General features: G+C 32.1%; 1 protein-coding gene and 1 long non-coding RNA gene across 2 annotated transcripts; one reads left to right on the forward strand and one right to left on the reverse strand.

Annotated features, from left to right (window-relative positions):
• The first annotated feature begins 2,255 nt into the window (after positions 1 to 2,255).
• LOC146944986 (uncharacterized) lies at positions 2,256 to 4,741 on the forward strand. The gene is made up of 2 exons (XR_015026198.1): positions 2,256 to 2,639; positions 4,418 to 4,741. It is a non-coding gene; the product is annotated as an uncharacterized LOC146944986 (long non-coding RNA).
• A 9,522-nt stretch (positions 4,742 to 14,263) lies between these two features.
• LOC146944987 (defensin Lc-def-like) lies at positions 14,264 to 19,228 on the reverse strand. The gene is made up of 2 exons (XM_085743367.1): positions 19,107 to 19,228; positions 14,264 to 14,638 (listed from the first exon to the last, which is right to left on the reverse strand). Exons 1-2 carry the CDS (start codon positions 19,162 to 19,164, stop codon positions 14,463 to 14,465), a joined length of 234 nt encoding a protein of 77 aa, XP_085599493.1. The 5' UTR covers positions 19,165 to 19,228; the 3' UTR covers positions 14,264 to 14,462.
• Between the last annotated feature and the right edge of the window lie 437 nt (positions 19,229 to 19,665).

A 19,665-nucleotide genomic window follows, 5' to 3' on the forward strand; every position in this document is an offset into this window, starting at 1 on the left:
TTAAACTAGTTAGGCTTCTTTTTGGTTAATCCGGTGCGGCTTCTAGATCATCTTCTCCATTTTGGTGCTTTTGGAAGTTTCTCAAAAAAATATTTGGTCAGTATTTTTTTTTATTTGGTTATCAAAGATTTGGATCATTTAGAACAAAAGAATTGCTAGAATCTTTCTACAAAAAGAGGAAACATTACAACACCTCCTCCGCCAAATTAAAATTCAATTTTTTTGTTGGTTGAAGGCACCTAATGCTCATTTCACTTTTTATTATCATAGGTGGTGACTCAATCCTCTAACGTGTTTAAGAGGTGGCTTTTAATTTGGTTTTCGGTCATTCAACCATTTTTGTTTTGGTTGTATCTGACACTTTTCCTTTGATTTTCTACCACGTCGTGTGCTTGGAAATCAAGGTTGTTTGATCTCTATATTCCATTTCAGCTTCTTAAAAAAAAAAAACTTTGATAACTTCTTTTTAATGAATTGATACTTTTGTTTAAAATTTACAGTCTTGTTGATACTTTTGTTCAAAATTTACGGTATTGTTAATGAGAATTGTAAAAATACTCTTTAAGGATTTTCAGAAGAAAAAAAAAACAAAAAAGGATTTTAAAATACTCCCCGTGTCATTTTAATTGTCATTTTAACATTTTTTTTACTATGTCTGAAAATAATTGTCATTTTAGAATATGAGTCTAACATTTATTTTGGTCCACTATTATACCCTTATTTATTGAATTTCATCCAACTTAACAACTCCACTAATTAATGAATGTGTTTTAGTAAATGATACTAACTTTACCATTAAAATCAACTTAGCTAATCATTACCTTAAATATTGTGCACAAATCTGATACGATTGTTAGCTAATCATTAAGATCTTTAAAGAGTGTCCTTAGTAGAGTCATCTCAACCATTAAACCAGTAAAGCCCTTCCCTTTTTTTTGTCAAGTTGCCTAATGGCTAAAAATTCATCTCGTAAGATAAATAAGTGGAGTGTCCTGGGTCGAATCCCAACTTCTGAATATATTATGTAAAGTTCTACCAATTGAGCTAAGCTCACGGAGACAGTAAACCCTTGTGATTTCCACATAAGTATTAAATATATGATTCACACTCCCATCTTAAATATATTTTGTCATTTTCTACTTGGTGAATCACATTCTTTAACCTGTCAAGAAACTAAACTCATTTTTAAGATCAAGAAATTATTTTTGTTTAATGAGTTTAAGATGGAACTAATTACAAATAACTTTCTTGTATCGGTTTTACTTTATAGGAAACATTAGTTTTTTTATACAAGAGCAATGAGGAATGCTTCTGATTTGTTAATGATACTAGGCTAGTAAAACTGAATTACAACTTATACTCATTGGAGTCAATTTTTGTTAGCTAATAACTTACTATGTTCTTTATATATTGAACTTCAAGATATATTTTTCCTTTGCTTGCGGGTCCATACGAAATGTCATTCTAATGTCGAACTAAAATTAGTATATGCATATATCTTAAGTATAAAACATGTGCAAGAAACTAATTATAAGTTGTTTTAATACAACTTCAAGTGAAATAAAATATTTTTAAAGACAAGTTAATGGTCAAATCAATATCAATATTGAAAAGTTCACACCAAACCACAACTACAACTACAACATAGTTATAAATAACAAAAGTAAGTATACATGTATCTATCAATTCAAACATGTATTATTAGTATCCAATAATCACAAATAATACGTTTATATGCTTTTTAAAAAAATTATTTTAATATAATCTTTTTTTTTTAGATATTCATATTTGGGCCAATATATCAATATAATAAGGGTTGTTTTATTATTATGAGTCTAGCCTTTTTTTATATATATGTGAAAAATTATTTTTTTTTTAACTATTTTTATTATTATTATTATTAGTGGTGGTGGGAAGTGATCGGCCAACAAAGTTTTACCACCGCCTGAAGTGGGGTCACCAGAGTTCAACTGCAGCCTACCATGTGGTGACCAAGACTCTGCCTCCGGCCGACCATGTAACATCCCGCTCATCAGCTTAAGGAACTTTATCTGTTAAATGTATCAGAGGACTCAGGTTTATGGAAAGTAAGTTAATGGAAATATTTATTATGCTATGTCAGCTTAATACGAGTTAAGTATCAGAGACGGATGTAGCATGTTTGAGGCAAGGGCAATTTGGTAATTGCGCGGGAAAAGGATATTTATTTGGAAAGGCACCAAAATATCTCACAATTTCTATCCTTTTATCTCTCTAAGTTTGGGAAAGCAATTTTCTCTCCCTCCTCTCTCCATTCTCACGCTCTCTTCCTCTATTTTCTTCACCAATCCATTCCAAAACTTCTTCCTCTTCATGATCAAGCTTATGTTATGGTACTTCCAAGATCAAGGAACAAATAGAAGCTCTATTTGAGCTTGTTCTTCCACTCTATCCTCATAAGGGAAGAAATCATGAGATTAGGGTTTTGGTTGAAGGAAGCTTGGGTTGGATTAGAGATAAGCTAGCAAGATCATGATGCTTTGGATTGCATGAAAACAACAAGTTTGAGATGGGTTGAATAAAGGAAGCAAGTGAACCAAGGGCTAGAGTTTTGGATTGTTTGAGCTTGGGACATGATGATGCTTCAAGAATCTTGTTAGGTGAGTTCTATAGATAGAGTATCCTACCTTTGGGTTTGATAATCATGTTTTGTGTTAGTTTTGCTTCTATGAAATTTTAGTGAACCTAAAGTCATCCCTTGTTGATTACATGATAAATTGCCATGGAACATGATCTTGTATATGTTTTTGTAAGCTATTTTGAGTACATAAACTTGTTAACAATGTTTGGAATGAGTTGGTGCATTTAGGAGATCAAAATTTGGAGTTTTGGGTCGAAAATGCCAAAAACCGCAGCCGAAAAACGCAGGTTCGGAGCGCTGCGCCTGTACAAGGGCGCTAGGCGCCCACACACAGGGAGCTAGCGCTAGGCGCCCTGCTCCTGGCGCCAGGCGCCCCAGACAGGGCAACTTTTGTGTTGTTTTGTGTTCGGGTGCTTGGGGCCAGTCGAGTAGGGGTCCGATGCGTTCGTTTTGAAGTATATTTTTGCTGTTTTCACTTATTTTACAACTGGAACAAACTTAACTTGGCTTAATCTTCGAGTTTCTAAATGGCTTGATACTTGGGTTTATGACATTTTCGGTCCTCATAAATTAATGAAAAGATGTACCAATCGTTAATGGAACTTGAATCAAAAGACATGGCAATTTTAACATGTGTCACAAGGATGACTCAAGAGAGTTAAGCATGATGGGGTAGCAATGAACTAAGAAAGGGGAATGTATGTAGAGCCTCGACTTAGCTAGTCGAGAACTAGAAAGATAGCAAGAATCCCTAGAATGATAAGACGCGAAGTGTAATCTCTTCGCACATGAGCTAGAATAACTTAGCTAGTACGTAAGTTGTGGAATGATAAGTTATTTCTCTCCACCATGTTAAGTATGAATAAGTATAAGTTACCATTAATCGGATCGATCAAGGTTCCGAGGTAAACAAGCAAGTATGTATATGTTTAACTTATATGCACGACAAGACCATGATTAATATGTGTAGGTGGCATGTCTCTTGCTATCCACATCAGGGGGATACAAGGGGTTCTCGAAATGAGAACGATTCAAGCCGTAAGGGACCCGCATGTCACCGAGTAAGCAAGACGTAGGTGTTCGTGTCTCTTGTTATCCACGCCAGGGGGATACGGGAGGTTCTCGACCTAAGGGGAACGGTTTAAGCCGCAAGGGACCCGCACGACACCGAGGGAGTCCGATGTACGTACATCGGTCATGTATGGGATTGATCTCGGGGTTACTCCACCCGGGACTATCCGTAAAATGAATCAAGATAATAACTGTTTGTTCAACGCTAACCTAATGAATGAACTTAGATACGATTATGTTTATTGTGATTATGTTATGTTTATGCTCATGATCGAGCCCATGTATGATTATGTTTAAGAACAAGAACAAGAGCATGGAATGCTATTAGACGAGAGTAAGTTATGTATAGAGCAAGTGAAGAAAACTATGTCCGTGACGACCTTAGGTTTCCCTAATCGTCCGGTTTAGAATCATGTCATGAGTATGTTATGTTATTTATGTTTAGGCCTTGTTACGTAAAACGTATGCTTGGCAATGCGGTTTAGGTTCCCTCAACCGCCATGACATGTATAGATAAGAAGCCTATAACAAGTTAAGATAAGACTATGACGGCTCTAGTATGCACTACCGTCTAAGTATGCAAGTCCCCACACACGTATAATCAACCGTCAGGTTGTAATGTAGACACGTGGTGACCGTAGGTTTCCCCTTGAGGTTGCCTATAGCCTAGGATTTAGGGAAACTCACTGAGACATTATGTCTCATCCCAATCCTTATTTGTTTCAGATAAGCAGGACGTTTATGCATGTTCGGAGCCGGATGAATATTACTTCAAGGGTTCGTTCGTAAAGCTGCAGGACGATATGGACATCACGGATGTATTTTTATGTATGGATGAGTTGTGTTGTATTATTATTTATACGAACGTAACTTGATGTAAATATTATTCATTCGAAGTTTTTAATTGTTGTATATTTTAATGTATCCAGTACTAATATTAACGCACGTGCCAGACTTTCTAGATACGTCTGGTATGGGTGTTACAGACCACTACCAACCACCACTTTGCATGTAAAAGGAATATATCTTAAAGTTGGTGAATTTAAGTAACATTGTGTATCCAATTTTATTTTTATGAACACAACATTATGCATCATAATTAGTAACAAACCTAATTAGTAACAAGGATATAATTAATTAAAATACTACAAACCATGCAATAAAAATGCATGCTAAAGAATGATGTCTTACGTGCAACAAAGAGAACGAGGAAGAGGAAACACAAGCCACCTAGTGATTTCTTCTCCATGGCGTAGCGATGAATTATAATTTGTTAAAAGGTTTCAAAGAGAAAATTATTAGCGGAAATTCCGATACAATTGATTATAGAAAATAAAGGACATTAATACATCAGCCTTCCTATAATCACTCTTCTATTAAAAGCTTGACAATAACAAGTACAGTTGGCAATATTTTCTTATAATTGCTAATCCTTAATTTATGGATATGAACATATTTTGGTAACAAATTTACAGCCAGCAAGATATTTGACTCATCTTGACACCCCACTCAAATTGGTGCATGTATATCACACATTCCAAACTTGAACAAAGACTCATTAAAGTCACTCCTTTTGTCAGAACATCAGCTTCAAGCTATGTTATATATGCATCAGCAACATAAGAACGCATATGAAACAAATTTAGAATTGAATTCAAAATATTTCAATTCAACAAAAAGCCAATATGCTTTTCTGCCAGATAGCTAAATTTCTTGACAGGGAAGTAGTGTAAATTCAACAAGAGGACGACAATTACTCCAAAAAAAAAAAAAGATGATGACAATGCAATATGAGCATAGTTATTTTTTTGAGGGAGCAATATAGTTTTTTTTAGTAGTAAATAATCAATATCAACATAATTGTTAGCAGGGACGGATCCAGACTTTACGTACATGTGGAGTTAAAATTTTAAATAAATAATAATACAAACTATTTTTTGAAGCAATTGACAATAGTTAACCCATTAAATTATTGACATTGTTGAAGTGTTTACAGGAGGAAGAGGGTCAGTGCTATTTTTCAAGGACAATGGCCTCAAGTAAAGGCCAGTAGCACATGTAACTATGTACAAGATGGTCAGAAAAAGCATCATGCTTTTGAAGAGGGGGTAAACTAGAATTTTCAGGGAAATGGTATTCCACATTCATCTGCCAAATAGACCACAACAAAACCTTGTGAGATACTACAGGCAGACCAAACAATGCACACCAATATATTCACACAACAGACACAAAACAACAGATCAATTATCTTATATTGTGATTGATATTGTGCTAGAGAAAATTCTCACAAATTGAGTTTCAACTAGTAGTGAAGAATTATGCAGCAAAGCATATATCAAGTGATTAATGCAGCAAAACATTTTACTTTCTAACAAGCAAACTTCATTCAATTAATACAGGAAGAAACCAGTACAGAGAACACAATAGAATCTGAGAATGAAGGAATTGGAGGTAAAATCCATAACAAACAAACAATAATAATAATCATGAATGAAGGAACTGCGATAAAAATTAAAGATAAAAAAATCAATAATAACAAACAATTCATGACCTTTTATAACTAAATGTAAATGTATATCAGTTCAAACATGATAAATCCCATTTTTAGAATCATAACAAAAGCATCAATTACATTTTCAAATTCCCAATTTTGCAACCCTAAAACAAGCAATTGGCCGAGAATGAAGGAGAAATTGGAGAATCAATGGCTTACCTTAAAGTGAGTGAGAGGTGAGAGTTGAGAAGGAGGAGAATGGAGAGCTGCTTAGTTGAGAGAGAGGGTGAGAAGAGAAGAGGCGCTGCTGTGAGGGAGTGAGTGAGTGAAAGTGAATGAGTGAGTGTGCTGTGTAACTGTGTTTTATCTATTAAAAAAAAAACGGGAAAAACATGTGGAGTGGAGTTGTAGTCCCACATTGCTCCAATGCGGATCCGTCCCTGGGAAAATTGCTTTTCTGACATAGAATACTTCCAATTGACACATAGAAATGACCATTTTACCCCCAGCGGCCGTTAACAACCGCTGGTTTATGCGCCGGCAGTTAACAACCGCTGAAGGCTTTCAACGATGCACCGTCCTTTTCACCATTCAACCTCTTTTTCTTCATTCATTCAACACATATTTTCCACATTTTTTCCACATTCAACCTATTTTTTTTCAACATTCAACCTATTTTTTCTACATTCAACCTTTTTTTCCATCATTCAACCTCTTTTTCCATCATTCATTCAACCTATTTTTTCTACATTTTTCCCCTATAAAAACCCTCACATTCTCTCCTCCTTACTCTCATTTCCTCTTTACTTCTTTACTCTTTCTTCTACAAAATGTTTGTTTGTCATAGTCCAGTACTCAAAGAAACTCAACCAGAACTTGTTCATTGGTTATATATTCAAGTGAGGAACAACACGAATTGCAGCATGAACCTTCTTGTAAAGCTCCTCAAGGCCATCTGCCTCGATTCCTTTCTTAATGTACTCACTAAAGTGAGTCTGGTATTTTTCAGGCTCATCCTCAGTCAATAAATTGAGTCTGATATTTCTCAGGCTTATCCTCAGTCAATAAATTGAGTCTGGTATTTCTCAGGCTCATCCTAAGTCAATAAATGTACGACGAAGATGACTCCACCTATTAAGGAATAAATGTACGACGAAGATGTTATTTTTAATGTTATTGGTACGACGAAGCAGATTTAGTTTTACCCCATTGTAAATGTATTATTATATTAATAAAATGTGATTTTATATATATTACTTGTGTTCCTTTATTTTAGTTTTTATTTTCATTTATTTATATGAAATACAAAAATTCAAATAACAAATGTGTATTAAAGAAATATAACGTGAATTTGAATAAAAACTAATAAAATCTAACGTGAATTCAAATAATTAAAATTCGAATAAAATCTAATGTGAATTCAAATAATTATTGCGTATCGAATAAGTAAATTATAATAAATACACAACATTAATTCAAATAAAAATGGCGTTGGCGTACTGAATAAATAAATTCGATAAGTAAACAACATTAATTCTTAGACAATTTTATTTAGATATAATTTCATCTACGTTACATTACATTGTGGTATCATTACATTACATTACGTAAAAGACATGTACGTCAACTATCATTACATTACATTCGGAAATGTACCTTCCAACTACAATGTTACATTACATTACATTACATTCGTCCAGAAGTGTTATTATTCCATTCCAAATGTTAAATTCTTGTTGGTCTTGGTTTTAAATGATAGTATCTAAGTGCCAACGGAATGAGGTCCAGACATTGACACATCAATACCATCATTTAAACGAAGCCAACAAGAAATTAACATTCAGAATGGAACAAAAACACTCCCGGGCGTCTTACCTCTGAAATGGGGCAAATTCAAGCTTGCCAAACAACAGGACTCAAGCATTTCGCCTCGCGTTCATGCTTTCCTTTGAAAAGAATAAATTTTTGTCAGACTTGATTTAGATGATGATATTCAAGTGCCAACGAAATGAGGTCCATTCCTTGACACTTAATACCATCATCTAAATCAGTCTAACAAGAATTTAATCTTTTCAAAGGAAAAACATGAACGCGAGGCGAAATGCTTGAGTCCTGGCCGTTTGGCAAGTTTGAATTACCCCATTTCGGAGGTAAGACAATTGTTGTAGTTGGAATGCACCTTACCCTAACTAATGACGATCTTCTGGCGGAATCAAGTTGTTGATGATATCTTCAGTTGATCTCAGCAACGTCACCCGCATATCGATCCACTGGAACTTGGTGTGCTCCCAAAACATGCTCGTCACGTTTTCGTCGTTCTTTAACTCCACCCAAGTGAATGATACCCTCCCCTCGTCGAGCGTCGGACGTTTATACCGAACGTTTTGCACCCTCCTTGTGTCTCTGGGATTAACTCCTTGGTTGAATTCATTCAGTTGATCCTTGAGATCTCTTAACGTTACATCAAGGCACCGAACCTTCAACCTCTGAGGTTCTCCGCCGTTGAATGTTGCATGAACGTCGATCCACCCGGCCATTGTTTCAAATCTACACACATAGAAATTAAAAATAATCAATGAAAAACTCATTCAAACACTTGTAGTGAAAATTTGACATAAACCCTAAAAAACCTAAACAAACCCTAAAAAATTTATAAAATTCAAAAACCCTAAAAAACCTAAACAAACCCTAAAAATTTTATAAAATTCAAAAATAAATTATAAATTCAATCAATATAACTTCATTATAACATGTATTCATAATATATGTCAATAGCATTACAGATCTACAACATAACTATATTAAAAACAAATATTCAAACCCTAAAAAATTTATAAAATTCGAAAAAAAATTATACATTTAAGCAATATAAGTTCATTATAACAGATATTCATAATATATGTTAATAGCATTTCAGATCTACAACCATAACTATATTAAAAATAAATATTCAAAATTTAATAATTAAACAACAACTAAAATTATAAACATATAAACACATATGACAATAGCATAAGTGATAACTCACTTGTGATTTAGTGGAAGAAATTTTGGATGATTTGGTAGAGTTTTTTTAGAGAGAGAGTGAAATTTTGAGAGAAAAAATGGCGATAGTGATGATGGAGGGACTGTCTGGAATATGGCTACTGGCGTGAATATATCACGAACACAGCGGCAGTTAACAGCCGCTGGGTCTCAGCGGTAGTTAACGACCAGCGTGTTTCCCAGCGGTTGTTAACTACCGCCAGGGGCATTAAGGTCATTTCCATGTGTCAATTGGAAGTATTCTATGTCAAAAAAGCAATTTTCTGTCCCTGGTTGTTAGCTGTCATGGGTTCCACACATAACATTGTCACTAAACCCAGTCATTTATGGTTAACTCCCCTATATTCTATGATTATGATATTATTACTACTCCCTCCGTTTTAAAATGAGTGTCGTTTTAGCCAAAAAAATTTGTTTAAAAATAAATGTCACTTTCAGTTTCCAATGCAATAATAACTTTTTCTTTTCAATTGTACCTTTCAATTAATATTATGTTACACTACTTCCAAAGTATTATTTTTTCTTTAATGAAAAACAAACCAATAGTTGATTAGGATAATTTGGTAAAATTGTTATGACATTTGACTACTTTATTCCATTCCTTAATCTGTGTGCAATTGGCTAAAGCGACACTCATTTTGAAACGGAGGGAGTAGTATTTTGTGATAACTTTCTTTTTCTTTCTTCTTATCGAACAAAGAGAAAGAGAAAGATAATTGTCCCAAATTTTATACTAAAGTAGAATTATCATTTCTCATATTTTATCTTGTCTAGTATTAATACAAATTATCCCCGTGAGCTTAGCTCAGTTGGTAGGGATATTGCATATTATATGCAGGGGTTGGGGTTCGAACCCCGGACACTCCACTTCTCCACAATTAAATTGTGTGAGCTCTAACCACTAGATTACTTGACGAAAAAAAAATTACAAATTTACATGCCAATTCTATGCGCACAAATGAGACAAATATTGCATAATACACAAGTATGAGACAAATATTGCATAATACACAAGTTTTTTTTTTTGGGTTAGTTTATAATTCAAGAGTATATACATGCATCAATTTGGTTGTAAAACATCCTATCTACGTTGTCACCCCTAACAACAAAAAATCATTAGCAAGCATACTCATAATATCACACACACAAGTTTATCATTTTCTCACTTAATGAGGATGAGCATAATGACAATAATTAAGATGAAAATAATGACAATAACCAAGAGCCTTCTTGTTGGCTTTTTCAAACAATTATACATTATCAACAAGTATTTTTGTGTGCATGCTTGTTACCTTGTAATTTTCTATTGGTTTTTTTTCTACAACCCAACAACCTGGTGAGAATAAGAAAGAAATACATGAAGCTTTCACTTACTTGACACAAAATGTTGGTGATGTATCAAGGTTGAAATATTTAGTGTCTCTCACTTATTAGATGATGGTAGTGGTTGGACACCACATGAAAAATTGATTTTAACTAGATCTATGACTGTTTGATTGTCCGATGTGAGGTCGTTAGACCTCAATTGCAGCCCACCGTGTGGTGATCAGACTCTGCCTCCGGTCGACCACTACCAAGTACCAACCACCACTTATGGCGGGGGTGTCAAAAGATTGAATGAAAAATAGAGTGATCCATGTACAAGGAATGTGTCTTAAAGTTGGTGAATTTACGTAAAATTGTATATCCAATTTTTTTTTTTTTTGTGAACACAACATTATGCATCCTAATTAGTAACAAGAATATAATTAATTGATTTAATCAAAAAAAGAATATAATTAATTGATATACTATTAACCATTCAATAAAAATGTTTGCTAAAGAATCGCGACTTACGTGCAACAAAGAGAACGAGGAAGAGGAAACACACGCCAACTAGTAATTTCTTCTTCATGGCTTAGTGATGAATTAGGAATTTGTTAAAAGACTTCAAAGAGGAAATTATTGATAGAATCTCTAATATGATTGACGATAGAAAATCACGTATCTCCTATTTCTTATACACATTTCACAATTAATAGAATGCCTAACTACACATGTTATGTCTCCTTAATATTCTCAACAAACTTTACATGTGACATTAATTGACAATTATTTTATGATGTGCAATACTTTAATATAATTATTTTAACCAATGACAATTACACATTAACTCATTGATTTATTTTAATTCATTCCATTAAAAAGTTTTTTAAACTGTAACCATTTTGAAGATATATTTCATTGTTAAAGAGGTAAAAAATACATTCGCACTTCATCCTTCCTTAATACGTGGCATAGTCTGATAGAACATGCACATACATAATTGAGGGAAAGACTAGAATGATCTCTACACACTCACACTTAGAGAGGAAACTACAAGGGAATGATAAAACTCTTTATTATTGAATGTGAGAGGTATGAGTGATAAAGGATATTAGAGATGTATGATATGTGATATATCAACTGAATACAAACAAGTACTTATAGACTAAGTTGAGTAACTTGCACTACAGGCCTCTAACAAACTAACTAACTAGTTAGTTACTATCTAACTAACTAACCAACAAACATAGTTGGATTTATCCACAACTAACTAAGCTTAGAATATGAATTATACTTCAACATAGTCAACCTTCATGAAAAAATAGATCACAAATTATACTATTAATTATACTTCAACTAGGCTAAGTTTTGAATGTGCAAAGAAATGACAAAGATGACAATACCTCTAATTTATATGCCTTATGAGAACTCATTAGTAGCAAAAATCATAATCATCAAAAGTCATAATAAACTTTTATATCTTCCCATGTATCATATAAATGATAATCTCTACTATATCAATTCTTGATATTATTTTCTCGATTTTGCTCCTTCAGGAGCAAATTCAACTTATACTAAAATCAAATAGATCTTATGTATTTAAATTATGAACAAATATCTAGTTCTTCAAGAACTCAACCACAAACCTCTATCGACAATGACAAAGGAAAATCACAATATTTTTATTTTGCAATCTTTCACAAATGCTTGATGTTAAATTATCAGTTCTTCTAGAACCATATCTCAAATCTCCATAAACAATAAAAAAAAAATCCATTCTTTGAGCAATCGTTCAAGGATGCTTTAATATTATATTTTAGTTCTTCAGGAACTATATCTCAGATATTTATAAACAATGATCAAGAAAAATTCTTTAATCATAAAAATGATTAGTTCTTCAGGTACTATGTTACACATGATCTTCATAACGATCAAGAACAATTCTTTTGTGTGATCCTTTAGGGATACTCGATGTTAAATTATTCAAAAATTTATCAAGAATATCAAACATGCTAATAAAATGAGGAATTAAAATTAATTATCCCTTGCCTAATTATCATAGTCTATACATTGAGAAATTGAAAAGTTGTAAATAATTCACTCAAAATTTTTTTAAACAAAATGAGAAATTAAAAAACATAGAGATGTAATGAACCATTCGCAAACATGGATCATTGTCTAGAACCATCATTACTTCTTTAAATCCTTCCAACACTTTCCATCGTAGAATTGTGATTAATCTTCTGATCTTGTTTAAGACTATATCATACTCTTTATCATACTCAATCTCAGAAAATGTCAAGTTTAATAAAAAATTGATAGATAAAATCAAAAGCATATAAGAAACAAATGAAGATACTAGCTGATGTTTCAGCAACATGTCTAATAATTATATTTAATAGGTATGCATAAAAACCATAAAACAACAAGGTAGTAAACACCCTTAGCATATGAAGTGACCAAGACATACAAATTTTGAGCAGGAAAGAAGGAACTTCATGGAAGCAAAGTTTAGAATCAATAAATTACATCCATTAAATACAAAGGTCATATATTTTCAATTAAAGATAGCAATTCATTCCATGGAAGCAAAGTTTAGAATCAATAAATTACATCCTAAACATGTAAACAATACAACAAATAATATCAAGAACATGTAAACAACACAACAAATAATATCAAGAACAAGTAGGAATCGATATCACCTCAAATTGTTAGAGCTTCGTGCTGATAACGTGTTATGAAATTAAGAAAAGTATTATCAAAAGTTGCATTGTATAGAAGAGTAGAGAGAAAGAGATAAGGGGAGAAGAAGAGAATATAGTATTACTTCACAACTGTGTTCTTTACATTGAGATATAAGTCCTATTTATAGGACACAAATGTGGTAAGTTACAAGTACATGAAAGGTCATAAGAATAAGTGCCATTAACAATGAATATAGGCATTCACTCTTAGGAGTTAAGGAACATAGAAAGCCTTATGGAATATGGACATCCACATCATATTAATATTATTCATAACATTTTCAAAGAAATTAGTGATGTTTTTTTGGGCCCTTTGTTCCTAAGAATGTGCGTCACTAATATTTAAAATATTGGTGATATTTATTATCCAATAAATTGGGATAATTTTAATAACAAAACAAATTATATTTTAGTTGAAAATGGACATACTAGAGAAATTCATCTTAATCTTGTCTTTCAAAGGTTCCAAAAAAATAAATTACATGAATATAGTAATGTAAACTTTCTTGAATTGATTGAAAGGATTGCATAATTGAATTTGATAATACGAGATCATGCGAGACACATACATGTATCATCATAATGAACTTTGTTATAGATACTTATAACATATAAAAAGAGGAAAGATGTAATTGTAGTATACAAAGGAGTTCTTGTATCCATGATTCCTCTAAAAAGTCTAACACTAATTTTGTATCATGTATTACTGATGTTATGGGTTTAACATTGAAGAATTTTGCATTCAAAAGTTTAAAATTTAGTTAACTACGTGTTGACATACTTTTACTTTTCCGGTGTTATTATTCTTATGTGCTTCGCATGTGTTATTGTTCTAAGCTTCTACGATATTTTATTTTTGTTTTGGAGTCTATGGAGCATTTGATTTACTTTCAGATGTGACCTAAAAAACATTTATTTTGAAAGTGGAAAGCGGAAAAAAAAAAAAAAGGAAATGAAGAGTTAATAAAATCACAACAATGAGCTAACAAATTTTAAGGTCTATTATGTAAGGGTCATTTTCTCATATGATGCCTAAGACCCCTAAAACTCTAGAAACGGCCCTGGCTAATAGACATACAATGATGTAGTGCTAGTTATACTGCATGTTATTTATTTATTATATATTACAAAGTCTTTATTCATATATTTTGTCCCTGCATGCGTCTTTTGGATCCATTTAACAATATCTAAAGCACCAACAGCGGAAGTCTTCCCTGCACCTTCCACTAATTGCGTGCTCTTTGTTCTTGCAATATTTGTTACATCGACCATGCATGAAGAATGAGAAGCATATTCCCTTGAATGTACCAGACAATTTCTCATTACAATATGCTTCAATCACCACAATCTCCCCTGTATCAAAGTACCAAATTGAATATTGATTAGATAACATCTTTAACTTTTTGATAAATATACAAGATTGACTATATATTTTTGTGTCAAATCAAATGAGTATACCTCATAGTATAAACAAATATAAAGGACTAAAAATTGATCTGAACCATAATAATATCACGCGTCGGGGCACTGTTTAACATTTCCCTTATATCATTAATCATCGGATGTGTAAAAAAATTGTACATGAATGGATGAATGACAACTAGAGTGATCCATGCACAAGAAATGTATCTTAAAGTTGGTGAATTTACGTAGCATTGTGTATCGAAATTTTATTTTTATGAACACGACATTATGCATCCTAATTAGTAAGGAGGATATAATTAATTAATATACTATAAACCATGTAATAAAAATGTATGCTAAAGAATGATGTCTTATGTGCAACAAAGAGAATGAGGAAGAGGAAACACAATCTAGCTACTGATTTCTTCTCCATGGCTTAGTGATGAATTATAAATTTGTTAAAAGGCTTCAAAGAAAAAATTATTAGTAGAATTTTTTTTATATGATTAACCATAGAAAATAAAGGACATTTATACACAAGCCTTCCTATAATCTCACATAATTTGCTACACTTACGAGAGAACCGTGAGTAGTTTCCTTGAACCAGTTCACGGTACTTTTACTAATTAGTTCGTCTAAATTCGTGTAGAATTCACAGAAGATGAAAGAGTGAACCGTGAAAGAAAGTCACAATTTTCCCCTTTTCCAATTTTGAATTTCAATTTGAATGAGGTTAGGAAGAGGCGAATTCAAATTGTATGAAAGATTCATTTTCCATTATATGATTAATTGAAATTTGGAAGAAATAAGATTATGAAAAAAACAAGGGAGAAGATAGGAGTCTTTTGAGATAGGAGTATTATTTTGTTTATATGTTGAAGATGAAAAGTCAAGAGAGAGACTCCTCTATATGGTAAAGTGAATTTAAATTTTTTTTTTTCTTTCAAAGAATTGTTAATTACTCTTTTCTCGTTGACTAAATATTAATTACTCTTAACGTAAAGAAAATTTAATTACTCTTCTTCAAACTGAAATGATGTACTCCCTCCGGTCCTATTTATAAGAGAGAGTTGACTTTTTAGATACATTGAATAACTTATGTATCTAGTCAAGAATCTAAATCAAATACATAAATTATTTAATGTATCTAAAAAATCAATTGTCTCTTGTAAATAGGACCGGAGGGAGTACTTAATTAGTATCGTACATAGGTTTGGTATTTTTCGAAAGTAACAGTTTGGTGTTTTTTTTTTGGGTAGTGACCTTGCATATTTTATGCATTGGCCATACCAACTGAGCTAAACTCACGAGGACGACCAGTTTGGTGTTTATCACCGATACATAGGTAACGGAATAGTAATAATTAAATTGTTTTGAAAAAAAAAACTATTTTTTTTTCAAATGGGAAAAAACCTACTTAACAAGTCTTCTTTTTAAATTAAAAAACTGTCCGTATTTTTGAAGGAATATAAATCTAGTTTTTTTAAAAAATAAATCTAATTATGTAAGGCTTATATTTTTTTGAATGAGTAACAGAGTAAGGCTTATATTTTGAATATTATAATTTTAATATTTTTACTCATTCACATTAATGTTTTCTACCGATTTTTTTTTATTAATATTGTATCGATTAGTATATTAGAACTTACAACAAACTGAAATGATGTACTTCATCCGTTTCAAAATGAATGTCGTTTTAAATTGTTACACACATATTAAGAAATGCAATAATGTTGTCTATAGACATGACACTTTTACTAAAATAGCCTTGTTAGCAATTGGTGCATTTTCCATTATTATAAATTAAAGTAAAATGCGGTACTTTGGAAGTAGTGTGCATAGTAATAATTAAGGAGTACTCTTAGGAAAAAGTAATTAATATTGCATTGAAAACTGAAAGTGACATTCATTTTGAAACAATTTTTTCGGCTAAAACGACACTCATTTTGAAGCGGAGAGAGTACTGATTATGTATACCCCTAACAAACCTAATTATTCAAAAGTTATGTACTGCGTACCAGAACTCGTACTACGCATCGAAACGAATTGCGAACCCAATGACTATGATCTTGACACCCCACTCAAGTTGGTACATGGATATCATTAATTCCCAATTTAAATAAGGGTAATGCTAACTTGTGTCATTATGACACATGTTAAGGAACTTAAAGTGTAAATTTTATCTAGAAAATTGAACCAATTTATTCTTTTGGAGATTGAAAATTATTTTTTGTAATAAATATTTACCATTTATGAAATTTTTAACATGTGCCCTGAGGTGGTTAAGATCCTCTCTATTTAGCAAAATAAATGGAGTTTGCAATTTGAAGAAAGATAAACACAAAAAATAGATTGTGGATTCTACCACTAAGTGGATCTCACCATCATTAATTATATTTTACTTTTTTCAAAATTTTATGTGTCTTTATCTCTCAAAATGGAAGAAATGAATAAAAACATCAATGGATAAGATCTTAACTCGTCCTAAGGACACAATTTAGCATGATCCTTTGAATAAAGACTAATTAAACACTCGGCTTGCCACTCCTTTTGTGAGAACATTTGCTAATTGCAATTATGATCTTACAAAGGAAAATGGAATTATTCATGCGTCAAGCTTCAAACTAAGTTACATATGCATCAGCAATACAAACACACACTCGCAACAGATTTAGAATTGAATTCGAAATATTTCAATTCCACAAAATGCCAATCTGCTTTCTGCCAATTGTAGGTAAATTTCGTGATGGGGTAGTGGTATAAATTCAACAAGATTATGACAATTTACTAAAAAAAAAAAAAATATGACAATGCTATGTGCATATATAGGGTTAGCTTTAATGGGAGTGTAGATTTATTAAGATGATGACAATGCAATATCAACATAGTTCTTTTTAATTTTTTTAACCCATTTGGGTTGGTCTGGTGGTGTTGGCTTAGAATTTGGGAGTGTGCTTTTTCTCAAGGTTTTATGGTTTAATTTAGCTTCTTAAAAAAACAACATAGTTATTTGTTTGAGACAGCAATATCAACATAATTTTTTTTTGTAGTCAATATGAATATTGTTCTAAAAATCCTGATAAGAATCCTGAAATCCTACGATTTTGTGATTTTGCGCTGCCTTACCGATCTCAGTCCTGAGTAGAATCCTAAACTATGCAAAATCCATTAGAAATCGCCTAAGTTTAAGCAATATTGCAATTTTGAATTGGTGTGTTCCTGATGTGATGCAGGCTTATAACATAACCGGACTTTTGAACTTGTTCTACAAAGTAAGTGATACGGACATAATCTTTTTCTTTATTCTTATTGAACAAGAGAGAGAGAGAGATAATTGTCCCAAATTTTATACTAAAGTAGAATTATCATTTCTCATATTTTATCTTGTCTAGTATTAATTACAAATTATCCCCGTGAGCTTAGCTCAGTTGGTAGGGATATTGCATATTATATGCAGGGGTTGGGGTTCGAACTCCGGACACCCCACTTCTCCTCAATTAAATTGTGTGAGCTCTAGCCACTAGATTACTTGACGGAAAAAAAAAAAGTTACAAATTTACATGCCAATTCTATGTGCACATATGAGACAAATATTGCATTGCAAATACACAAGTTTTTTTTTTTTTTTTTGGGTTAGTTGATAATTCAAGAGTATATACATGCATCAATTTGGTTGTAAAACATCCTATCTACGTTCTCACCCCTAACAACAAAAAATCATTAGCAAGCATACTCATAATATCACACACACAAGTTTGTCATTTTCTCACTTAATGAGGATGAGCATAAATGACAATAATTAAGATGAAAATAATGACAATACCCAAGAGCCTTCTTGTTGGCTTTTTCAAACCAATTATACATTATCATCAAGTATTTTTGTCTGCATGCTTGTTACCTTGTAATTTTCTATTGGTTTTTTTTCTACAACCCAACAACCTGGTGGGAATAAGAAAGAAATACATGAAGCTTTCACTCACTTGACACAAAATGTTGGTGATGTATCAAGGTTGAAATATTTAGTGTCTCTCACACTTATTAGACGATGGTAGTGGTTGGACACCACATGAAAAATTGATTTTAACTAGATCTATGATTGTTTGATTGTCTGATGTGAGGTCGCTAGACCTCAATTGCAGCCCACCGAGTGGTGATCAGACTCTGCCTCCCGTCGACCACTACCAAGTACCAACCACCACTTATGGCGGGGGTGTCAAAAGATTGAATGAAAAATAGAGTGATCCATGTACAAGGAATGTGTCTTAAAGTTGGTGAATTTATGTAACATTGTATATCCTTTTTTTTTTTTTTTTTTTGTGAACACAACATTATGCATCTTAATTAGTAACAAGAATATAATTAACTGATATACTATTAACCATTCAATAAAAATGTTTGCTAAAGAATCGCGACTTACGTGCAACAAAGAGAACGAGGAAGAGGAAACACACGCCAACTAGTGATTTCTTCTCCATGGCTTAGTGATGAATTAGGAATTTGTTAAAAGACTTCAAAGAGGAAATTATTGATAGAATCTCTAATATGATTGACGATAGAAAATCACGTATCTCCTATTTCTTATACACATTTCACAATTAATAGAATGCCTAACTACACATGTTATGTCTCCTTAATATTCTCAACAAACTTTACATGTGACATTAATTAATTAATTAATTGACAATTGTTTTATGATTTGCAATACTTTAATATAATTATTTTAAGGGTTAATTATATTTCTAGTCCCTATAAAATAGTGACCTTGTAAGTTTAGTCCCTACTTAATTTTAATAGCATTTTTAGTCCCTATAAAAAAAAATTTACTTATAATTTTAGTCCCTGCTAAAACAAAGTTTGATTAATTATCCTTAAACTCTTAAATTTTTGAACGATTTTTTTGAGACAAGATTAGAACACTATGAAAGGTTCGTTTACTAAAATTTAGAATTTTCTGACATGAAATGAATTAAATATGA

The sequence above is a fragment of the Medicago sativa genome, chromosome 2 (assembly GCF_051527215.1).
Source record: "Medicago sativa cultivar Bolivia chromosome 2, Bolivia_mono, whole genome shotgun sequence".
In the NCBI taxonomy this organism is placed as follows: domain Eukaryota; kingdom Viridiplantae; phylum Streptophyta; class Magnoliopsida; order Fabales; family Fabaceae; genus Medicago; species Medicago sativa.